The 18058-nt window shown below is 34.0% G+C and overlaps 1 protein-coding gene across 1 annotated transcript in view; it reads left to right on the plus strand.

The window, feature by feature from the left end:
• The window catches only part of DNAH12 (dynein axonemal heavy chain 12), a 72481-nt gene that overhangs the window by 21702 nt on the left and 32721 nt on the right, over positions 1-18058 (plus strand). The window contains exons 19-40 of the mRNA XM_074913816.1: positions 296-496; positions 1586-1780; positions 2027-2148; positions 2284-2566; positions 3011-3130; positions 3520-3676; positions 3897-4069; positions 5540-5692; positions 6109-6348; positions 7495-7740; positions 8027-8146; positions 8890-8999; positions 9892-10075; positions 11225-11365; positions 12285-12368; positions 12452-12640; positions 13261-13380; positions 14127-14315; positions 15015-15166; positions 15861-15999; positions 16086-16252; positions 17295-17550. Of these exons, the coding sequence (XP_074769917.1) occupies positions 296-496; positions 1586-1780; positions 2027-2148; positions 2284-2566; positions 3011-3130; positions 3520-3676; positions 3897-4069; positions 5540-5692; positions 6109-6348; positions 7495-7740; positions 8027-8146; positions 8890-8999; positions 9892-10075; positions 11225-11365; positions 12285-12368; positions 12452-12640; positions 13261-13380; positions 14127-14315; positions 15015-15166; positions 15861-15999; positions 16086-16252; positions 17295-17550 (3741 nt within the window). The remainder of the gene's footprint in view (positions 1-295; positions 497-1585; positions 1781-2026; positions 2149-2283; positions 2567-3010; positions 3131-3519; positions 3677-3896; positions 4070-5539; positions 5693-6108; positions 6349-7494; positions 7741-8026; positions 8147-8889; positions 9000-9891; positions 10076-11224; positions 11366-12284; positions 12369-12451; positions 12641-13260; positions 13381-14126; positions 14316-15014; positions 15167-15860; positions 16000-16085; positions 16253-17294; positions 17551-18058) is intronic.

Genomic DNA, 18058 nt, shown 5'->3' on the forward strand with positions numbered 1-18058 from the left:
TTTTTTTGCTTTTTCCCTTATGCAACAAAAGAGATTTGGTAAGACTTTGGCCCATCAGATGATAACAGTGAGTGTGCAAACATTTGTATCTCATGTTACATCATTAGTATTTCTCAAGTGTACTGCTCTCTGTGCACTACAAAACAATATACTAAGAAAAATAATAGCAAGAAGTTAATTTATGTTGTTAGAGCAAAATAGCTTATTCAGCTAGATGAGCTTATATATTGAATTAGTGAGCTGGAAAAAAAATAATGCAGTGACTAAAATAAACTGTTTTCTTTTTAAACTGTAGGAATTTTCCTTAGAGAAAGCAATGCATGCCATGATGGAAACCTGGAGTTCAATTTCCTTCAATACAAGTGTGTATTGTGAGACTGGTATTCATATTCTGTCTTCAGTGGATGAGATTCAAGCTCTTCTCGATGATCAGATTATGAAAACTCAGACAATGAGAGGATCACCTTTCATTAAACCATTTGACAAAGAAATCAGGGTATGATTAATAATTTTTAATTTTTTTAACCATTTTTATTTGCAGGATAACTGTAATGCAAGAGTATGCCAACTGTGTAACAGCTTTATTGTTTGACTTAATGAAATGCTTTCATTGATTTTTCAGCAAGATTCTTTTGAGTTCATATAAGTCCTCCTCACATTATTTCTGTTCAGATTCAAGTGCAACCAAGAGAACATGACTGGGGTTTTTTTTTCATTTTTTGCAAAATCACTCTTTCTGTTAGTCTTTAACCTTGCCTCTTAGTAACTGGAAATTATGTTTTTATTATTGTTAATAAGAACATCTAGTGATTTAATCCTTGAGTTTTGGAATCAAAATTTGAACTATAGTGTTCTTATCTGGGCAAGAAAACTTCTTGAGGGCTGGGAGAAGGTTTTTTAATCAGGACTCAGAACAATGATGGGTTGGCTTTACACCTGCTTTTGTATTTTGAGGGCTAGAGTAGTCTTTGTGGTGTTAACACCATCACTATTGACAGAAGATCTGGTGAAATTGCTTTGCAGTTACCCTCCCTAGTTCTATGTTGGTTTATGTAGGAAATCATGTTCAGGCAGACTCAGTGAATATAAATAGTATTTACCCTTTACAGGCAGCCTCACCAGCCTCTTCCAGAGGTATCTGCTATTGTCCACTTTAGGGACAGGATACTGGGCTGGCTAGGTCTCTCCTGTGATCTAGTGTGGCCTTTCTGGTACTCCTGTGTCCCTGCTGTAATCCAGCTGCAACCAACAGCTCCTTGCTGTGGGAAGATGAATTGGAATTGGTCACTGGTAGCCTCCTAGGTATTGCTTAACCATTAACTTGTTAAAAGATCACAGCACCAAAGTGATAACTGCATTTTTGAAAATTCATTTTCAGGTAAGTTAAACTTTCTGAACTCCTTTGGACATTTGTATATGTGGAAGAACCTAAATACTCCAAAATATTTTTCTTTTGTTTACTGGTAGACATCTTTATTTTATCCTTAGGAACTAGAGTACCACAGTGTCTACCTTTGCTGTATTTATTCTCTCTAACATTAGTTGTTTGAAATATTAAGGTAACATTCTTTAAATATTTATTAAGGAATGGGAAAATCGCTTAATTCAAATTCAGGATATTATTGATGAATGGCTGAAAGTGCAAGCACAGTGGCTTTATTTAGAACCCATCTTTTCTTCTGAGGATATTATGCAACAGATGCCAGAAGAGGGACATCTCTTCCAGACTGTGGATAGACACTGGAGAGATATTATGAAGTATTGTGCCAAGGACCCAAAGGTAAGGAAAATACACAGTATACAGTATTAAAAGGAAACAGTAGCTTCTCTTCTCTTTTTGGTTTTTGTTTTGTTTGGTTTTGGGGGTTTTTGTCAATGGTTTTGTTTTCAGAATATATACAATGAACTACTACATGAGTTACCTAGGGTTTCTAGGAACAAAGCCATGTTGTACATTATTCGAATAACTTCCACTGTTTAAGTATCTTGTTTATAACTTACAGTTTGCATGTGTTTGTTGTTACAGGTTCTTGTTGCTACTTCCCTGGTAGGATTATTGGAGAAGCTTCAGAACTGTAATGAGCTTCTTGACAAAATCGTGAAAGGGCTTAATGCTTATCTTGAGAAAAAACGTCTCCTCTTTCCCCGGTATGAGTTTTGACTATTTAAAAAACAAAGCTTCTGAATGTTTATTTTGTTGTGAATAAGGTCAGCCTTTAAAGTGTCAGCCTTGATAATATAGTTCACTACTTCTTTGTTTCATTTTTCTAAATTTTTTTTTAGCTTCTTTTTCTTGTCTAATGACGAAATGTTGGAGATCCTGTCAGAGACTAAGGATCCAGTCAGAGTTCAGCCTCACTTGAAGAAGTGTTTTGAAGGCATTGCTAAACTACATTTCCTTCCCAATTTGGATATTAAAGCAATGTATAGTTCTGAAGGCGAGTGTGTAGAGCTGATTTCAACCATTTCTACTTCTGAAGCTCGAGGTGCAGTGGAGAAGTGGTTAATTCAAGTAGAAGATATTATGCTGAAGAGTATACATGATGTTATTGCTAGATCAAGAATGGTATGAGCTTTGTAATAATTTAATAACTGTGACAAAAATAGACCTTTACTTTAAGGCTGTTTCTTGGCTTCTTAAAATTCTCCCTGAACACAAGAGTTGGTTTTTTTTTTTTTTAATTTAATTACAAGTTAGAAATACAGTGCTTGTAATATGTTTGCTCTCTCATAAAAAAAAAAAAAATCATTAGCCAGGAAATGTTTCTTTGTAGGAAGTTAGCAAATTGTGAATATTTACATAATATGGAAAAATAATTGCTAGAACTTTTTAAATTATTTGATTAAAAATTGCAGATCTAAGAGGAAAAGAGCATTTAAAAATTCATTTGGCCTTTGAAAATAGGAAAATAATATTTTTTAGCAAAGAATATTAATAGGATCACATATGTTCTGGTTTACATGATGATAAATATGCACTGACATTGTATACTGTATTTAACTCTTTCAGGCATATCTAGAGACTGAGAGAAAAAGATGGGTTCTGGAGTGGCCTGGGCAAGTAGTATTATGTGTGTCTCAAATGTTCTGGACAAGTGAGGTACACGAAGTTCTTTGCAGTGGACCAGAGGTACTTTGTAATGCACAATCTTTTTAAAAAATCTTTATTAATTTTTCATTTCAGCTAATGTATTTCACTTAATCAAATATTTTTCTACAATGAAAATAACATTTGTAAAATGATCAGCATATTAGTTTGATATACATTAATTAATGTACAGTGATTTATACCTTTGATTCAGGTACTCGCATACTCTTGTTTAGAGCAAGCACAGATTAAAATATAGCTTTGCAACATAAATGCATAACTGTGAATGAGAGAGAAATTGATGCAAAAACATGACAATGTAAAAGAATGGCTTAATAGGCAATCTCTGTTAAGGTATATAGTCAACATGAAGAAGTCTGGAATGCTTGAAACTCATATGATCAGTTTCATAATTACCTTTTTTCTTCTAGGGTTTAAAGGACTATTGCAATACGCTTCAGCTTCGACTTAATGATATTGTAGAGCTGGTAAGAGGAAAACTGTCAAAGCAAACAAGGACTACACTGGGTGCCTTGGTTACTATTGATGTTCATGCTAGAGACGTCCTCATGGAAATGATAGAAAGCGGTAATTATCTTTTAAAACATTTTACTTCACATGTGTCTTAATTAAAAATAGTTAACTAATCTGATTTTTCTGCCTAAAATACAACAGTATTAAGGTATGAATGTGTTTGGAGGTGAGCATCAACATTAATAATTTCAAAGCTGTTTTAAATTTAAACCTAATAGATAATCCAGTTATCTAAAACATTTTTTATGATTGCTTTCAATTCTGTGTTTATCAGGCGTGCAGAGTGAAACAGACTTTCAGTGGCTTGCACAACTACGATATTATTGGAAATTTGAGAATGTTCGTGTCTGCATCATTAATTGCAATGTAAAATATGCCTATGAATACCTTGGAAACTCACCACGCCTTGTCATTACTCCTCTTACAGACAGGTGTTACCGCACCTTGGTATGATCTTCCACCAGTGCTATTAAATACTCTATTTACTGTAGCATAGTATTTCTTACACCGTTCATTACAGCCATACTTCTAGGGCTTGCAGTTGCTGTCAGACTCTGGTATTTCTGTTAAAATGCGGTTTTCAAAGACTGTAATTTCTATAGAATATAGAACATTAAACTGATTTATAACAACAAATCTGGACAGCCCAACATGATGGAAACTTTAGTGGATTGTTCTGTTGTGGATGTGTTTTTTAAAATAGAAACAGAAAAAATGCCCAGTATTTTTATTGCTGTCTAGATTACAAGAAAACAAAATCCTTTTTTGATGTTCTGTGGTTGCTAAATGAAGTGGAAAAGCATCCACTTGTGATCATATTGTTCCTAAGACTGGTACAACAGTTTGGCAACTTTTTAGTATGCCTACTCTTGCTAGAGGTGTTTATTATCATACTGATCTATCCTCAACTAACCTGACAACTGAAAGTTACCAAAGTCATCTCAGGTATAGCTTTTCTGACTATCATTGACTGCAGTTTATTTGTCTGGAGTATGGTTTCAAGTTTTACTAGGCACCCATCCTCCTCCTGTTGTAAGATGGTAATTTTCATGCTGTGGACATCTAATCACAAACTTCACAGGGCTTAAGAAAGAAAAGGTCTGATGTATCCAAAGATTTTAATTTGTTTTGGTCCTCTTTGTAGCTTCAATTTTATGGTATGTTTGTACATGATGATACCTATTTGTCAAAACATCAAGGTACTTTGGTGTGAGAAGGTGATGCATCTGGTAGTCTGTTTCATTTTTAGGCTCGCAGACCTTGAATCTTGGAGCAAAGTAGTTGGAAGTCTGGCACTGTGGCAAATGGAATTCTTGTCCTTTGCCCACAAAGGTTTTAATACAGTATTGACATTGTCTATCTTGTCAATATAGACGTGGCACTGTAACTGTGGTTTGGAAGCCAAACACATCTGAGTTTTTGTTCAGAGTCTGCAACTTTAATTTTTGCTGTCAGATTTTCCTCCTACTCCAGTGGAATATAGGAGAGAATATGGAATAGTCAATAGAATATACATGCAACAAAGAGAGGCAGCGTGGGAAGAAAATGAAAAGAGGAAAAAAGTATATTAAAGGAGAAAGAGAGATAGAAAGAGTAGCAACCAAATAATTGCATCAAATTTCATTTGAAAGATGTATCTAAGCAAGAACTGAAAGATTGGGTCCAATAAAATTTGAGTAAGCATGGTCATAATGATAATAAAACTAAACTCTCTGTTAGAGTCAAATTTCAGTTTTCTTGTATGTATTTCCAATCTGTAAGTAAATTTCAGATTATTTCTTAATTAGTGTAACTATACTTTTAATGTTAGATACAATGACAGTATGCTACAGTGTAATTTAATTTAACATTTTAGTTCTGAGTAATTTCTTATGAATGAAGAACTAATACTTTTCATAAACTATTCCTGTTTCTTAGATTGGAGCCTTTTACTCAAACCTCGGTGGTGCCCCAGAGGGTCCAGCAGGGACAGGTAAAACAGAGACCACCAAAGATTTGGCTAAAGCTCTTGCTGTTCAGTGTGTTGTCTTCAACTGCTCTGATGGCCTTGATTACTTGGCCATGGGAAAGGTAAATAGAAAATAAATGTATTTTGTGGTTTATTTTTTAGGGTAAAAATTGTAGGGTACATACTTTGCAGAGATACTTAAATAAATGTGACACCTGTGGTCTGCTGCCCTTGGACACTATATACTGGTCTCTACACATGTTTAATTTCCTGTGCTTTCTGAAATCCTATTAAATTCCTAACTAAAACATGGAAGAAACAAGAGTTCACAGGATCAGGATCTTCTGATTTAGCTTTCTTTAGAACCAAGAAAAGACTTTGTTCTTCATTACATCACTGATCTTTGCTCTAAACAGGCTCAGATATTATTATAATTGTATCTTTCATGTAATTAAATTTCTAACATTATAATCTTGGTTTCTTTTGAATCTTCTAAGATTATGTTAGCAATATTATTGCTGTCTTTCTTCATTTTCAGTTTTTCAAGGGTTTGGCTTCATCAGGTGCATGGGCATGTTTTGATGAATTCAATCGCATTGAACTGGAAGTACTGTCTGTTGTGGCACAGCAGATCCTTTGCATCCAGAGAGCCATACAGATAAAGCTAGAAACATTTATTTTTGAAGGAACTGAACTGAAGCTTAACCCCAACTGTTTTGTAGCTATTACTATGAATCCAGGTTATGCGGGACGTTCTGAACTTCCAGATAATCTGAAGGTAAAATAATAAAATACATGCTTTTGCTTAAGAATGAATTTTTCAGAAAACGAGGGACATGTGTCCTGCTGGTATTAATTCAGACTGTACTACCTGGAATATAACATATACTTGTTACATGATTTACACGTACTAAGCCCCCCCCCCCTTTTTTTTTTCCCCCTAAGTGTTTTTGAAGGAATTTGAATTGGTTTTTTAGTTTTTTGTGTCTATTAGTGTTTTTCATTATTCTTTTTCTAGGCCAAAGGCTGTAATGCTGCAGCAAGTAAACTGGCAAGTGTCGGGCTGTGGGTAGATGATAAGATTTGGATGCTTATTTTTTTAAGATGGAGGAGTATGTTGGAAAAAATGCTTTAAGAAAGTACTTTCACATTGCATTTATTATAGTCTTACTTAAAAGAAGTGCTAGAGAACCACACTTAATACATGTAATGAATTTTCTTAGATTACCTGATTAAATGACATCTTTGAGGGGATTGTTTTGACTAGACTAGCTGTTTCACTGCAGAGGCTTGGCTTTAGCAAAGTAGTCTGGAGCCTTTTGGAACAGCATCTGTTCCTTAAGGCTCAACGTGGCACAGAGCTACTGGGCCAGAGTAAGTTGCCTCAGTGGGAACTGTCCTGTGAATGCTAACTTAAAGCAGAGTTAGTGCATCATGAAGAGTATAGCAGCTGCAGAGTACTTAAAGAAAGGAAGTGCATTCTCTCACCTGCCCTGTACAACACCTTCCTTCACTTACTGCTGTGTTAGATGTATCAGTGTAAGGGCCAAACTGCGTTCTTGAGACAGTGATGAGAGAAAAGAGCTGGGAGAGACTGTCCGTTCTGCGCTGGATCGTACATTAAGCTGCCATCAAGATCCATCTCACATTAGCTTCCTAGTGAGTCATAAGCTGCAAACGTTGATAGTTCTATTTCATTTGCTCCCAAATGTTCTGCAGGCCACTGCTTTCCAGCATAACTGTTTTCATGATCCACATCTTACCTAATCATGCTAAACAGTACTTTATTTAAAATGCTGCCATGGGTTTTGGTTAGAAATGTTGTTATGAGATGAGTATTGATCCATCGTCTGCAAAAGCTCTGAGATAACTTTCCATTCCTCAATTAATTGTTTAAAGATACTTCTTTGGGTATGTATTTCAGGTTCTTTTCCGAACAGTAGCCATGATGGTTCCTAACTATGCCCTGATAGCAGAAGTTTCACTCTATTCATACGGATTTTTGAATGCTAAGTCACTGTCAGTGAAGATAGTAATGACCTACAGGCTTTGTTCAGAACAGCTTTCCTCTCAATATCACTATGACTATGGTATGCGAGCAGTTAAAGCTGTGTTGGTGGCTGCTGGGAATCTAAAATTGAAATTTCCGACGGAAGATGAAGATATATTGGTGAGTTCCTGAGGAAATAATTCTTAAGGAATTTTACAGATGCAGGCAGTTCTGAAGGCAGTCCCACCACGTCTTGTCACAGCACTGATCCATGTTTCTTCGTTTGTGAAATGAAGAAAATAAAATACATACTGTGCTTTCCAGTGCTGTGCTGATGATTGTACAGTTGTGTTTAACTGCTTATCAAAGGCACCATTTAATTGATGATTATTAGATTATTTTAATTGCTGAACAGTGTATTCTGTGTTTTTAGTAAGAACAGTAAATATATATTTGTTTCCTTTAGCTTCTTAGATCAATTAAGGATGTGAATGAGCCCAAATTTTTGTCACATGATATACCTCTGTTCATGGGTATAGCTAGTGATTTATTTCCTGGAATCAAGCTTCCCAAAGCAGACTACAGAGTAAGTGTACTAGTCATTTTTCCTTGGTCATAATCATTGTGGGCTGTTTTGTGGTGTTTTGTTTTGGTTTTAACCAAGTGTAGTTAATACATTAATTTGTGAGTTACTGCAAGATAAGAAAAATTGCTGAATGTTTGCAAGGAAACTTAGTACCGAGGAAAATTCTTCTGTTCTGATTATAATCCACATCTGAGTTCCCTTACATCCAGAAGGGTTGTGTAAGGCATCCTACAGATCAGAAATTGACCTGTAGATTTATGAAGTTTTAAGGTCTTTTGCTGATTTCTTTCCTAATTTTTGGACAAAATTAAGTGAGATTGAGCTTTAGCTTTGTGTTTGTGTTTTATTTATATCAATGATTAAAGCATGGCTCCTTTGTAGGAGGATGGTTGGGAAGATGATGAGCATGTTGGAAAAGACAAAATGGATTAACTTTTTAAAAATTTCCAGTAAATACTAGAGTCTTCTTAAAAGTGTATTGTTCCAAAGCACATTGTTGGTTTCCTGATGGTGATATGCTGCCTTCTCAAGATTAAAATGTTACTTAACTCCTGCTCTAGCGTGTAAAGTGCAGAAGTGATTTTTTTTTTTCCCCCAGGGATGTTTGCTATATTCTGATTAATAGTTTTTCCATTATTAATGAATTTAAAACTGTTATTGATGAGCATAAACTGTTCTACTGTAGTCCAAGACAGTAATTTAAATTGTAGCAATGATAAGATTATGATCTGTTTTTATTTTAGGATTTTCTTGAATGTGCCAGTGAATGTTGCACTCGACATAACGTGCAACCTGTAAAAGCTTTTATTGAGAAAATGATACAGACATACGAAATGATGATTGTTAGACATGGGTAAGAATCTCATTACTGTTTCACAAGCAGTATTTGTTGTAATTTTGGCTTGTACCATAGTGGTTATTTATATCAAGTGTAAAAGGTCTTAAGGGTGGCAAAATGTTTCTATTTGTGTTGGAACAGTTGATCACTAATACTGCTTTTACATGTACCAAAATTCTGTGGCCGTATGGCTGGGGAATTTTACTGCTCTTGATATCAGAAGTAGCCTCACCTGTATAATGATTTTAGGTGCAGATAATCAGTATGGTGAAGACTTAGGACTGTAAAAGTTTGTCTCTGTTAAAATGTTAGTTACCAGATCTCTGGCATTTTATTCCTAGCTTTGATTACTGAATAGCAACTGTGTGGAGAAAATACAATATGACATTAGCCATATGATTGTTAATAAGCTCGTTAATTAATCTTTTCAGTGTGACATTGTTATAGTTGCATCCTTCTGCTGGGTGACTAAAAAAATATTTTGAGAAGAGGGTGAAGATAATTTGATGATTTGAGGCGGGGGGGCGGGGTAGGGGGTGTGTGTTGTATGTGTGTGTAGTACACGTTCCTACTGTTTGTGTTCTTCCAGAACTTCGTTACAAACTCTTGCTAGACTGAAAAGAAACTAGAAAGTAATCTTTGATTCGGCAAATGATCTACTGTGGTTTATGTTTTAGAGGCCAACTTGTGTACAGTGGCTGTGCAATCAGATTTGCATGTGCAAATTAACTGGTTTTGCCTAAATGGTGTTTTATATATACAAACCAGAGTTACTTGCTCTGCTTTTTGAAAATTAGGTGAAAATTAGCTTTAAACTATGAGGGATGCTGTTGGCCTTCATGGGGTCTGTAAAAATCTAAATTGCAAGACAAATTTATTAATAGCATTTTTTTTCTCCATCTAACAGCTTTATGCTTGTAGGGGAACCTTTTTCTGGGAAGACCAAAGTTCTACATGTGTTGGCAGATACACTGTGTCTTATGAAAGAGCGTGGTTATGGTGAAGAAGAAAAAGTAATTTTTAGAACTGTGAATCCAAAATCAATCACTATGGGTCAGCTTTTTGGGCAGTTTGATATGGTATCCCATGAGGTAATGTATGTTTTAAAAATAGTGTGTAGTAATTGCCCACCTTGATCTGTTTCTTCCTCACCTGCTTTGGTTTTCATGGGGTTTGTATGGGTGCACTTTGTAAGTATGTTCTAACTTCAGATTAACTCATCGTGTCACTCACAGTTGTTTTCAGGGGACAGAAAAGGCAGTTTACAAGGTTTCTGGTTCTGGATTTTAAGTCCCAGTTCCAGACAGCATTTCTTCATCTGTTCCCTGAACTCCAGACACTGTTTATAGGGCTGTGCTATAAATTAAATTACTGGTTTGGTTTTAAGAAAAAGAAGCAAACATACCAGTATGGTCTTAAGACTAGGAGCTAATAATCCTGTCTGTCTTTTCTGCTTTGTAGTATTTCTAGTGCTTTCTTTATTTCCCCTTTTCCTGTATATGTCAGACCTCCATTATTCTCAGTAGTAAACCACTGAATTCATAATTTTATGATTTTAAACACAGATGAGAACACAATTGTAAGTTTTAGCTAATACATTTATGGCTTGTGTTAAATGAGTGTGTAAAAAAAAAAAAAAAAAAAAATGCAGTACCAAGTACATATGCAGTTATATAGGTTTAAATACATGCACAAAAAAAGTGATAACCATTCTGAGGATCATTGTCCTAATATAGTTGCATCCATGCTAGGAATTCATCCCAAACTTAACTGTATTCATTTATCTGCTTATTCCTAACCAGTATAATCAAAGTAATGCAAAAACTCTACCTAGAAAAATTTAGGAGCTCATGGGTCCCCAAGTGTGAAACATCAGTTTGGAGAAGGAATAATATGAAGAAGTGGATGTGAAACAGTGAAACTTAGAGTGGTTCTGAGGAGACAGAGATGCAAGACATAGCAGAAGTGCTTCTAAGTTTCTGTAAATTGAATTGCCGGTCTTCTGTTTTTTACAATATTTTTAAAAGTGAAAAACACCACTATTTTAAAATTTGCAGATGTTGCATGACCCTTAGTGAAGCTACAAAGTTATGTTCTGCTCTCTGGAGAACAAGAGAAGAATAATTAAAAGAGAGCAATAATCAAAAGGAAATGGAAGGTTTTTCTGTTACTTGTGGTTTAAATTGAAGTATTTCTAAATATTATCTTTTACTTGTCATTCCTATGTTCTCCCCCTCTAGTGGACAGATGGTGTAATAGCTAATACTTTCAGAGAATTTGCATTATCTGAGACTCCTGAACGCAAATGGGTTATCTTTGATGGCCCAATTGATACTCTGTGGATAGAAAGCATGAACACAGTTCTGGATGACAACAAAAAGGTATCAGTCAACAGAAATAGATGCCTAAATAAAATAATGTGACATTTTGAAAATACCTATAAAACCACAATTGCAAACAGCGGTGCCTGGCATTTGAAAAAAGCAAGTGCAAGGTAGCCTTAGTAACAGGTTGTAAGCTTTTTTTCATTGTGATTTTTTTTGTTTGTTTTTTTTTTTTTTTTACATTACTTTATTGGAAGCATAATCACAGAATCAAATCACTGCTGTAATTGTGTAGTCTTTCCTTAATGTTATATTGTAAGTTTGTAACATAAATAATTGAAATTTAAATTTTAAAAATTAAATTTAATTATATGTAATGTAAATCCCACAGTTTCAAAACTTGCACAAACTTAGGCACTTACATTTAAAGACAATCCCAAGACACAAAGGGTTATATTTTCAAAACGGATTACTTCTGAAATCAAAAGTTGTAACCTTATAGCACCTTTGAAGATAGGCCTTAGGAATCTCAATGTGACTATAAAACTAAAGATGACATTTTAAGTTTAATTTCTGTATGATAGTGTGTCAAAATACTCAATCTAGACTTTAATTTAATAAATAGGAATGATGAGTCTCCAGATGGAATGCTTACTATCAGCAACAATAGCAGCAGATATCCTTTCTGCTTGCTGTCTTTTCTTTATCCTGTCATATGCAAGATTGATAGTTTCCTGTAATGAACCTACTGGTAGATAATGTAGAGTACTATGGTTTAAATGAAGAATTTCGCTAAAGCTTGAAAAAAAAATTATTGCTTCAAGTGATTAAACATTTTATGTGGTTGACCTTACCTTTGGTATACTTGGTTTTGCTGATTTTCATACAGAACTCTCCTGTGAAAGAAAGTGTAATTTACAGCTAATTTTTTTTCTAATCTTGCTTGTGATTTTTTTTGTTGTTGTTGTTATTAAAGCTTTGTTTGATGAGTGGGGAAATCATCCAAATGTCCCTTCAGATGAATCTTATTTTTGAAACAATGGATCTTTCCCAGGCATCAGTAAGTTTTGAATTTAATGAAAATATAAAACAAAGTTCAGTACATTAAACGTATAACAAAATGAGTTTACAATTTTTCCTTAGCCTGCTACAGTCAGTCGTTGTGGCATGATTTATTTGGAACCTTCTCAGCTGGGCTGGAGGCCACTTGTTACCTCTTGGTTAAATAAACTGCCCGAGCCTCTTCACTTAAAGGGACATCAAGATCTTCTGCAGGGACTTTGTGATTGGTTAATACCACCATCTTTAAGACTCCGTCAGAAACAGTGCAAGGTATTTTTTGCCATTTTTTCCTGCGCTAGCTAGATGGCCATTTCCATTCTGGTACCCTTGGTCAGCAGGGACTATTCTCTCATGACAAGTACATGTTGGTCTCCTGTTGTTTTTGAGAAAGACAGCTCTTGGGTCCAGTTTGGAGCATTAAAATGAGAATGTTAGGTAAGACTTGTAAGTTGATCATAGTTTTCTTCTTTTCAAAAGTAAAGTATGCATTTAAAGCACTGAGTGAAAATTCTTACCCAGAGAATTTTGTACATATATTTTTTTCTTTAAAGATGTCATGTTGAAGAGGGAAGTACTTTTATGTGTTAGGGGAAACATACATCTAGTTCCTTGCAAACTCTGTGATACAGTGCTTAGGCTTTTGCTCATGTATTGCTGTAGTTACTTCTGTGGGATTTTTTTGTTTTAAGATGTACAATTGTAGTGGTCACATGGTAGCTGTGAACATGGTTGTTAAAAGTCTTATTTCAAGGGTAGAGGAGGGCAAATGATCTTGTGAATAAGTCAGTGTTCAGAATTAGCTAATGAACTAATTATTTTAGTATTTTGGCTCCAAAAGATAAACTAAGTGAACACGTAAAGTATAATTCCCATCCTTTTGTATCTCTTAGGAACTGGTACCTACAAGCAATACCAATGTTGTAGTAGCTCTTACACGGCTTTTTGAAATGTTGATTTGTCAAACTGTGCAAGAAGATCCCACCAACAGAAACATCCGTACATGGATTATGGTTGGTTTTTTTAACCTGTAGAAAAATTTGTATCTGTTTCTGCATATGCTGGTCTTAAAAAATAATTGGACTAATCAAAACAACTTTAATTTTGCTACCTCCTTGCTTCTTTCCCCTAAACTTTGGAGATGCCTAGATGAGACAGAAGTCTTACAAGTAACAAATACTATTAAACATTTTACAATTTTTTCAATTAACTGGGATAAATAGTGTTTTTGTTAAATGTGCTTTTTAACTAACCAGGTAATTAGATAAAACAAAGTATCTCATTTCCATCAAAGGAAATAAATATTCCTGTAAAACTGATTGGCTTGTTTGAGCAAAATTTCCTTGGGAAGAGTGTTTTCTGAGAGTTATATTAGTTGGATGCTCTTATCTGACCTTATATGACTGTTCTTATGAGAAACTGAAGAAAACTGAAGAATGTAAAAGTATTTAGTTAATATTGAATTAGAAAATTCCTAGATCGTGGTTTGTAATTAGGAAAATCCTGAGACCACATGACTGAACTCTTCTCAGGCTTTGTCATGCTTGTCATATGTATATATCCTTGAAAAAGGTTTTTTTCTTTACTCTGTCTTTAATCAGGCTTCTAAATCTCTTTATGGCTATTCAAGGGTAATTTGTAACACCTATGTGCTTAACAGTATTTTTCAGCATTATGTTTGTTAATCAGACTGTACAAGCAATGTTCTTATAAGATGTCAACACTTTATAGACAGTTGCTCATTTTTTTGCCCTTGCAGGGTTGCTTTGCTTTTGCCACAATCTGGTCCATTGGTGGAACTTGTGATGGAGACAGCAGGATAATTTTTGATAATTTCTTAAGGGAAACTGTGTCTGGGAAATCTGGAATAAATCCTATACCAATGAGTGTGGGAAAATGGGAGTGTCCCTTTGAAGAGAAAGGCTTGGTATATGACTACGTGTATGAGGTATGGTTGATTGCTTCTGCATTGACTGAAGTAGTCTGAATGTAGTCTTACTGTCTGAATGGAAAGAAAATATAGCTAGATGGGATATTTTAACTTTACAAAGCTTGTTGGATGTTGTATACTGTTGGTGTTGGATTAAATCTCACAGTGCATTTTCCATTTATTTTTCTTCTTTGAATACTAATGTGCTGACCAAAATTTTAGAAAATACCAAGATGTAGACATTAGTTACATTTATAATGTTACCACATTATAGTTATCCTGTGGCTAAAGCTAAGCTGATGGATTCAAATCTGGCTTCATATAGGAGGAAAAATGTGGACTCTCTAGGAGGAAAGCAGAATACTGAGTCAATAGGCAGTTTGCTTGTATTACAATTTTGTTTATAGTATCCATTAGAAATGTTAGATTTTTATTCCACTTTTAAATTTTTGAATATATTCTTCTGTTGGATTTTTGTATGTTTTTGTTTGGTTTGGCTGAACAAAACCTTTAACAAAGGAGTCTATGCTTAAATATGTACTTTAACATTTTATTAGAGAGATGAAGCAAACTAAATATATGAAATTCTGAAACATTTAATATTCATTAATTTATTAACATTCATTATTTTCATTTTTTAAAAGTGAAGTAGTAAAGACAACCTTCTATATGTATAGAATTAATACCATTCGATTTTACATCTGTATTTCTTCCTAGCTGAAAGGCAGAGGATGTTGGGTTCATTGGAATGGATTTATTAAAAATATAAATTACAGTGATACAAGTTTAAAGATTCAAGATATTATAGTGCCAACCATGGATACAGTCCGATACAGCTATTTGATAGGGCTCTTCATTACCTATGGAAAGTAAGTTATGTCACTTCAGTGCAAATTTCTAAAATACTGATCATAGGTAGAAATATCTCTTATTCTTTCCATTGACTTCATTGTTTTTATCAAGCCCTCAAAGTTTATTTGGCTTGTTAAAAATATACATTTACTACAAACAATACAATTTGTTGCTTTAAAGTCTGGTTTTGTTTGTTTGTTTGTTTGTTTGTTTGTTTGTTTTATGAAGTGTTATTATAATCCAGTTTTAGTATGTTCGTTCCAATGATGTTATGATAGCCCACAGAGCTTTTGTGTACCATCTTTCTTCTTTGGTAATGAAATTATATTTTTTCTTTTGATTAGTCACATCAAAATATTAGCTATGGTCAGATGACATAAGAAAATGAAATATAAAACAGCCTCCTACTGCAAGACCTAGCAGGAGAAATTAAACTCCCATGTATGTTCATACATATGCCAAAGCCAGTAGAATGAGGGAATGAGAAATTTCTCTTTCTTTGTCGTCTTTGATTGGTGGTAGGAGCAAACTAATATTATGAGAGGGTTATATAAATATGTTAAAACATTACATGCCTTAAGAAGAAATAAAAATTTTTTTAGGGGTAGAACAAGCAGGGCAAGTTAGTAAAACCTTTGACTTCTAATTGTAATTGTTTCATAGTTTGTTAGATTTCTGCAATCTGTATGTTTTATTTCTTTCTTTGTGAAGACCACTGCTTTTAGTGGGACCAACAGGTACTGGGAAATCTGTGTATGTCAAGGACAAGTTAATGAACAACTTGGAAAAGGAGTGCTACTTTCCCTTCTTCATTAATTTTTCAGCTCGAATCAGTGCCAATCAGACCCAGGTAAGTAGAAGAGAAAATTTAGGTTTCAAAAAGTAACTTATATGACTATTTAATCTATGTTTTGAATATTCTTGTCTACATTATAGAATATTATTATGGCCAGGCTGGACAGGAGGTACAAAGGAGTCTTTGGCCCTCCAGTGGGAAAAAAGTGCATTATTTTTGTAGATGATATGAATATGCCTGCTTTGGAGAAGTATGGTGCACAACCTCCTATAGAACTTTTAAGACAGTTCTTTGACCATGGATTTTGGTAATTATTTGAACTACAGTTGAAACTTTTGTTGCTGCATTTCCTATTATAATTATTTATTCACTTGAATTTTACTTTCAAAACTTTTAAAGTGCTTTGTAAATGTTAAGATAGCTTTGTTTGCTTATATAAAAATGTATTATTTAAAGTTAAAGGAACTTCTCTGTTGCTCTTTAAGTGACTTTTCCATTTAGGAAACTGATCATCAGATTCATTTTGGGTTTTTTACAAGGTTTTACTGCTGTACTTCAGCAGTATTTGTATATATTAATAAAATCATTCTTTTACACCTGGATTTTTTTTTATGTCTGCATTTTTCATTGGTTTTATTTTTACAGTGCTCTTCCTTGTTTCCTTTTTTTTCCTCTTCAGAGTGAATTGGTAGTTTTATTTTATATATATATATATATATATATATATATATATATATATATATATATGTGTATGCTGTTTTTTACTGTCATCCAAGATCACAATGTTTTTTTAATAATATTGCAAAATTATTTTTTTAAAAATAACAATGAAATTAGATCTGGCAATAGGCATGAAGAAAAATAAGCTAAAGGTCTTTTCTGCTTTGGGGGTTTTTGGCTCTGCTTAGATTGGGAGATTGGAACAGGTGGTCTCCGGAGGTCCCTTCCAGGCTGAATTATTCTGTGATTCTAGGCACTTCTCAAATACTGTTACTTTTGTGATTCCAAGCTCAAATATCTGTTCCTCTTGAATAGTGATAATATATTTTGCCACATTACAGTTTTAAATACTCATCTCAAAATTTTGTGTCAAGTTTTATGTAACCCAGATTAAACAAATAATCTTTCTTTCATGCTGATATAATGTGTTGAGATTAACTGGGGCATACTTATAAAACCAGTTGTTCTTGGGTTTTTTGTTAAAATATAATACAAATATAGTATTTAATATATATTTTTAATACATATGTTATGCATGCAGAGTGTTCTGTAATATAGATGCGTCTAAGCTGTAACAAATGTGTTATATTTGTAAGTATCTAAATGTCACATTTCAATTTATTTTCAAGGTATGATTTAAAGGACACATCTAAAATTACACTTGTTGATGTACAGTTACTTGCTGCAATGGGGCCTCCAGGCGGTGGGAGAAATCCTGTTACTCCTCGATTTTTGCGACACTTCAATATTTGTGCTATTAATTCTTTTAGTGATGAAACAATGGTCCACATCTTCTCTACTTTAGTAGCTTTCTACCTACGGACTAGTGAATTTTCTTCTGAGTTCTTTACAATTGGAAATCAAATTGTCACTGCCACTTTAGAGGTAAGAGGCAAATACTTTAACAGAAGTTTCTTTTCATTCGTTCGGTAAAGTTCCGCTGGCTCTATAAAAATGAGCTGGTGTTTCAGAAATATTGTTAGATAATACATTTGATGTATGAATCACAAGGATAACTGACTACTGTCACTGAAATCTTTCTGTAGTTTTAATTCCAGACAAACAAGCAAACCTTCCAAAACAAGCAAACAAAAAATTAATTCACAAGAATTTGCAAGTTTTGCTTCTTTAAATAGAAAATAATTGTAGCAGCTACTAATGATTTGAATGCGTTTGACTACGTATTTAAAACTCAGTTTTGTCAGGGTACATCTTAGGCCAATTTCACAGTGTTGTCTTTTAATACAGCCATGCAGGTATTTCTCATCAGACTGCATCAAATTTTGTTTATACCGTTAGACACATTTGCCTGCTAGAGAATCTGTTCTAACATGAATTTTCTTCCTGGTAAGCAATACCCTCCAACTCCTAGGATTAAAGTATATATAATACA

This window comes from Athene noctua, chromosome 10 (assembly GCF_965140245.1).
Source record: "Athene noctua chromosome 10, bAthNoc1.hap1.1, whole genome shotgun sequence".
NCBI lineage: Eukaryota > Metazoa > Chordata > Aves > Strigiformes > Strigidae > Athene > Athene noctua.